This window comes from Micropterus dolomieu, unplaced genomic scaffold (assembly GCF_021292245.1).
Source record: "Micropterus dolomieu isolate WLL.071019.BEF.003 ecotype Adirondacks unplaced genomic scaffold, ASM2129224v1 contig_13920, whole genome shotgun sequence".
Lineage (NCBI taxonomy): Eukaryota > Metazoa > Chordata > Actinopteri > Centrarchiformes > Centrarchidae > Micropterus > Micropterus dolomieu.
The window spans coordinates 1883-8277 of record NW_025742906.1 but is presented as its reverse complement, the minus strand read 5'-3'; the positions used below and the strand labels follow the sequence as shown (position 1 = coordinate 8277).

The window sequence follows — 6395 nt, the reverse complement described above, 5'->3', positions numbered from 1 at the left end:
TTTCATTCATTACACAATATGAATAAGCTATGCAGACAGTTGTAAAGAAAGAACATCTTTTTCTTCTGTTCTCTACTTGTTATAGTTACACAGTATTAGGGGTGTGGGCTGTATTAAAAGTATCCACTGTTCTCCCATGCTCTAACACACAGTAACGATGAAATGTGTGCTGTTCTCACATTCTTCCTCTGTATGTACACATAAACAACAAGGCAGGGAAATATAAAAGGAATTTATTTTATTGTTTGGGTACATTATTGTTCAGTGTACATGTTCACATCTGAAACAAACTTTACGTGCTTGATAACTCTCCCACCCCGCAGACATCTACACGTCAATACCGATTTATATTCATAGCGGCAAGTGCTATGTAGCTCCACATAGGGGACACAGGAAGTGACATATAGCACATTCATGCGGCGTCGGAAACGCGTAGGAAATTCACAGCCGCACCGGCAGAACTCCAGAATGTGCAACTCGGCCGGCTCACGCGCGGATGCGCTTACAAGTGCGAGGGCCCGCCCAACGCTGCTTGCAGCTTTAATTGTTATTATAATCATTATCATTACGATTGTTATCATTAACATTACTTTAAATATCTGTACCATTTTTCATTTAGTCTATAGCAACATCACCTTTACTGTCTGTACCTCTGTGTGTCTATATTATGTACACTGCCTCCCTCCCCTCTCTCTCCTTCCATCCTTCTCTTTTTCTCTCTGTTCCTCTCACTTCACTGGCTTCCTGTCTCTGCCAGGGTTGAATACAATGTCTCCCTCCTCTCTCACCAGTGGCTCCATGGCACTGAAAGAACTACTTACCCCTCTAACTTTAAAACGATCCCTTCGTTTAACAAACTCAAATGGCCTCTGCTTCCCCAGAAGCTCAGCACCATAAGTGATCTGGCTTTCTGCTGTGCTGCTCCTCGGCTCTGGAACACCCTCCCCGACCATCGGAAGGCACTTCAGACTACTGAGAGTTTAAAAAAAGGACTTAACACCTTTCTTTTTAGCAGAACTTATAACTTTTTATTAACCTTGCTGGTTGCTGCTTTATGACCAACTTTGTTTTTATATTTATGCTTTTACCCTGTAGCACTTTGAGATCAAATGTAAAGTGTGTTATGAATAAAATTCATTATTATCCATCCATCGTCAACCGCTTATCCTGTGTACAGGGTCGCGGGGGGCTGGAGCCTATCCCAGCTGACATCGGGGCGGGGTACACCCTGGACAGATCGCCAGTCCATCGCAGGGCCACACATCTACAGACAACCAGTCACACTCACATTTGCACCTAAGGGCAATTTAGAGACACCAATTAACCTAGCCTGCATGTCTTTGGATGGGTGGGAGGAAGCCGGAGCACCCGGAGAGAACCCACGCGGACACGGGGAGAATATGCAAACTCCACACAGAAAGGCTACCTTCTTGCAGTGCTAAACACTGCACCACCGCGCCGCCCCCAAAATTTATTATTATCATCATTATTATTATTATTTAAGTATATAAACTGAACACGACTTCTCTCTGTTTAGATCACCTGAGAGGTCTGGGTGGATCAGAAATATATTTTGGCCCAAAACCATTCAGTGTTTTATAAACCAGTTCTTTGACAGAATGAAAACGACGGTCAAGAACCATAGCAGCTGTCTGAAGGATTTTTTAGGAAGACCTGTAAAGACATCGTTACAGTGGTCAAGTTGACTGAAGATAAATGCATGGACATGTTTTTCCAGATCCTACTGAGACAGAAGTAATTTAATTTATTTTTTTTCTAAACCTTAACCTATGTGTTTGTTCAGTGTGTCTGTATTCTTAATTTATATATCATTTTAAATTTTTAAAATAAAAAAGTATAGGTAGGCCTATAGTTTTGTTTGAATCAGGTTTGCAAGGCAACCAATCAAACCCTCCATTTTCTATCATGTGATTTTGGAACCCGGAATAACAATAACAACTCCTGCTGGTCTTCTCTCAGGAACGGGACTCGAGCTTCACGAAGGACCCGTTTTCTACAAAGCCGTAATGAAGTCGGCTCTGCTTCACGTATCGGCGCCGTTTGTGCTTTGCGTCGCCTTGGCGAACACCAGCTTGTTCGCCAATGTGGAGGTGGACTTGTCTTATGACCATTATGCGGAGAAAAGGGTTGATCACCTGCCCGGTTTCCTGGCGATGCCCTGTAACTGTCTGGTTAACCTGGCCTACATCTGCATGGGACTGTATTGGCTACGGTGGCACGGAGGCATCAGCGAAACGGAGCGGAGCCGGTATATGAGACAAGTTTTCGCTTTCATGGCTGTCTTTTACGGACCCGTACAGTGGACGCGCTTGGCAGTGCTACGGCGCGCTCCCGCCGTGCTCGACCAGTGGTTCACATTACCGATCTTCGCGTGGGTCCCGGTGTGGATCCGCTATATAGAGCAGGGACCGGCGAAGTGGCGCGTGTCGGACGCGGCAGCGCTGGAACTGTTCTCTATCCTCAGCTACGGCCTGGCGCTGGCGCACGAGCGGGGCTTCGAAATGGCGTTGGGCTGTCACGTCGCCCTTGCGGCGTACAAGGGAGTTCGCGTGCAGCTGGGGCACGGGGACAGCCGCACGCGCGGATATATGCTGCTGGCGTTGCTGTCCTGTGCGGGGTTCGTGGTGCTAAAGCTGCTGGATCACTGGCTCGCTCGCCAGTCGCTCTTCCAACGGCTCACCGGACACTTTTGGTCCAAAGTGTGCGACGTGCTGCAGTTCCACTTCAGCTTCTGTTTCCTGACCACGCTGACAGAGAGGGTGCAGGGGAAAACCGCCTCACAGCGGGAGTGAGGACGCTCTGATCGGCTTATGTAACTGGGCTATTCAACATTCAACAACTGGCTTTGATTGGACTCTGAATTAGATTTGGAATCACAAAAACCGATACAGCCCACAGTGGACTGTAATAATGGACAGGATAAAAACCCTTCCACAGTGGGCTCACCCAGTCATGATGTCCACCCAGCCCGCCAGTCAAGCTTTAATGAAAGTTATGACTCATAATACAAATAGTGCATTTCCTAAAATCTTAAGTACCCAACTCTCCTTTTTCCATAATAAAACCTTTTTACACCTCCTTTTTAAAAGCAAGTCCAGATTCAGAGTGTCTGACACCCTCTGTTAAGCGCCCCGACATGACCTGTGCGATGTAACCCTTAATGAAGGAAATTTCTTTACAATGTGATAAATGTACATGACAAAGACATGCAACTTCAAACTCCTATCTCGCAAATGAAATGTAATCACATGAAATTCAGATTTTACACATATCAATGCTTTTTTATATGTGATTCATTCTAAACAGGCACATGTGGTCTTTGTAAATTTCACATGTGAAAACATGAATGTCAAATGCTATTTCTGTAAGGGTAAATTTGGCATTTTTAGGTAACAAAAATAAACAAGGGATTTGATATTTTCAATCAGATTTTTTTGTGGAGGTGGTTGTGGAACAGCATCTAGACCTTCGTGTTGTGGGGAAAAATGATTGAATAAATAAAGTGCACTAAGGGGACTTCAACCATGACCTCAGGATTTCTAAGATTGGGTAACTGTCCCCATAAAGGAACCTCTGACACAATACAGTATACTCTTCATACAATCCATATTAAGAATGAAAGGTATAGAAAACCTCTTGTGTCTCAGCTGATAAAATTGAATTGAAACATTTCAGGTGGAAATTTGGATTATTGCAACAAAAACAAAATGAATCAATAAGAATATATATTTCTTTACTTTTAACACATTTAAAAGAAAGGGAAAAAATACTTGATATATGAATAACAAAAGTGGACCGTTCATTTCTCGGAAATCAGCTTTATTGTCAAGCAGATTAACACAAACAAGGAATTTGTCTGTAATTATATAGTGATGTCGATGTCAGATAAATGCATGTTTATAAGATGTGCCATTCTGGGGTTGTCCTTTTGAAATTTCTGTGAAATAAATGTGAAACCCCTCACATGTTTACAAGTCATGTTTAATGATAGCATTGAGGACGGGCTCTAATGAGGGTTTCTTATTGGTCCACAGCAGGGCCAGGCCTGCCTCCCGGAAGTGCTGATGGGAGCAATAGATAAGAGGGTTCAGACCACAGTCCAAGTATGACATCACTGATGACAGTGTCCTTAACCACTCAGGTGCTGGTGACAGGTCCCTCCTGCCCAGCAGGATCATCTGATTTGTCAGTGGAGAGAAAGAAACAAAATCAAGTGGACGAGTGTAAATTCATCTGAGCACATGCAGATACAATAGCTTGTGTTGTTTCATGTATATGTAACTTTTGAGTGAGTGCATGTGTCACCTCAGACACAACAAAAGGAGTGTAGCAGAGGATGTAGGAGGCCACCAGCAGAGGAGTGACAGCAGACAGATCTGCTTCATCATCACTGAGACAACAAGGAAACAAGATGGAGAGAGGAGGAAGAATTACTGCTTTGTTCACATGCACAGAGAAATTCCTTTGTTAACCTGCACACTCAAGCTACCTATAATAGCATAGCATTATGCTGTAGCTATTTCAATAGATAGTATATTGCAGGTATTTCTGTATTAGCAGTAAGTTGTAATTGCTCAGTTAAGGAGGAGGTTAGGTGGTGTAGTCATGGTTTCAGGGAGTAGAACTTAAAGCACAATAATTATAATTTCCTAACACCTTGAGGACCCCAAGTCCTATGCACACAAATTTAGTTCAGCATTTACCACTGCAGCCTCACATGCTCATCCAGAAACTGAAACACGTGAATGTTCACTCTTGGAGTCTCAACTGGTATTTTACTTTTTTTTTTTAAAAACCGTACTCAGCTGCTCAGAGTGAATCATTCTCTCTCAGAGCCCACGCCAATCAGCACTGGTGCCCCTCAGAGCTGTGTTAGCTCTCCAGTTCTCTTTACACTGTATACTAACTGTACGTCCACTGGACGCTGACTGGTTGCTGACATACTGCGGTAAGCGTGTCGACTCATTTCTGTTTCCGGTGCTTGTGTGTTGGTACCATGTTGTGCTGCTCTCGCTAAATAACAGTTACATTTGTTAGTTTACAGCAGTCAACTGTCCGCTAAACTCTTATTCTTACAGTAATTTTGCCTAAGCACTCACAGTTATTTCCATGTTTTAGTGACTGCTGTTCAATCTCATAGTTGTTCAAAAGTTTTGGTAGCTGACGCTACAGTACTTTAGCTTAGCCGTTAGCGACTTTAGCTTAGCAGCTAGCGATGGCTTCTCCTTCCACCTCTCTCTCTCCTACTTTCTCCTGCTCGGTGTGTCAGATGTTCAGTTACTCCTCTGCCTCCTTTAGCGGTAATGGTACGTGTAACAAGTGTAGTTTATTTATAGACATGGAGGCGAGGCTCAGTGATTTAGAAGAAGCTCTGCATCTTGGTAGATCAGTCTTCAGCTACTATAGCTAGCCAGTCCCCGGTAGTCGGTGCGGAACGGCCTGAGTTAGCCTCTGGTAGCCGTCCCCCGGCATCCTCTGTGCAGCCAGGAAGGGGGGCTGGGTGACTGTCCGAAGGAGGAATAGTCGTAAGCATTCAAAGTCCGCGGGACACCATCAACCTGTTCACGTTTCTAACAGATTTTCCCCACTCAGCGACACACCCGCTTAGAAACCAACTCTGATCATTGGCAGCTCCATTTTGAGAAACGTGAAGTTAGCGAAGCCAGCGGCCATAGTTAAGTGCATCCCTGGGGCCAGAGCGGGCGACATTGAGTCTTATTTGAAACTGCTGGCTAAGGATAAACAGTAAGATTGTTATTCACGTCGGCGGTAATGACTCCCGGTTACGCCAATCGGAGGTCACTGAGATTAATGTTGAGTCGGTGTGTACATATGCAAAAACAATGTCGGACACCGTAGTTTTCTCTGGACCCCTGCCAAATCTGACCAGTGATGACATGTATAGCCGCATGTCGTCATTCCGCCGCTGGTTGTCGAGGTGGTGTCCAGCAAACGATGTGGGCTTTGTAGATCATTGGCAGACTTTCTGGGGAAGACCTGATCTGGTTCGGAGAGACGGCATCCATCCCACTTGGGAAGGAGCAGCTCTCATTTCTAGAAATCTGGCCAAGTTTATTAGTGGACCAAATCCATGACAACACAGAGTTGAGACCAGGAGGCAGAGTCGCAGTCTAACACACTTCTCTGCCCTTCTTTTTCAGCAGTTACCCACCCAAAACCCTACGCAGAGTTGCAGTCTAACACACTTCTCTGCTCCTCCATTTCAGGAGTTACTTAGTGAAAATCCTATAGTGACGGTGTCTGCCCCCCGACCATCGAAATTATTTAAATCAAAGGTAAACAGAAGAGGAGCTGTGCATAAAAACCTCATAAAAATTAAAACCACAAGAGCAATAGTGCAAACTAATAGGAAA

At 44.5% G+C, this 6395-nt stretch overlaps 2 protein-coding genes across 2 annotated transcripts; one reads left to right on the top strand and one right to left on the bottom strand.

Moving 5' to 3' along the window:
• The first annotated feature begins 1951 nt into the window (after positions 1-1951).
• On the top strand, positions 1952-3984 carry tmem187 (transmembrane protein 187). Its single transcript, XM_046042788.1, has one exon. It carries the CDS (start codon positions 2028-2030, stop codon positions 2811-2813), a length of 786 nt encoding a protein of 261 aa, XP_045898744.1. The 5' UTR covers positions 1952-2027; the 3' UTR covers positions 2814-3984.
• Positions 3820-5027, bottom strand: LOC123966650 (beta-1 adrenergic receptor-like). The gene is made up of 3 exons (XM_046042789.1): positions 4739-5027; positions 4327-4411; positions 3820-4199 (listed from the first exon to the last, which is right to left on the bottom strand). The coding sequence occupies exons 1-3, from the start codon at positions 4744-4746 to the stop codon at positions 3990-3992; spliced, it is 303 nt and encodes a 100-aa protein (XP_045898745.1). The 5' UTR covers positions 4747-5027; the 3' UTR covers positions 3820-3989.
• Between the last annotated feature and the right edge of the window lie 1368 nt (positions 5028-6395).

Bases quoted from the DNA above. Each gene is read 5' to 3' on its own strand.
- tmem187 (XM_046042788.1), top strand. From the start codon at position 2,028: ATGAAGTCGGCTCTGCTTCACGTATCGGCGCCGTTTGTGCTTTGCGTC.
- LOC123966650 (XM_046042789.1), bottom strand. The intron at 4,200-4,326 runs GTGACACATGCA...CTGACAAATCAG, and splicing joins CTCCTTTTGTTGTGTCTGAG to ATGATCCTGCTGGGCAGGAG.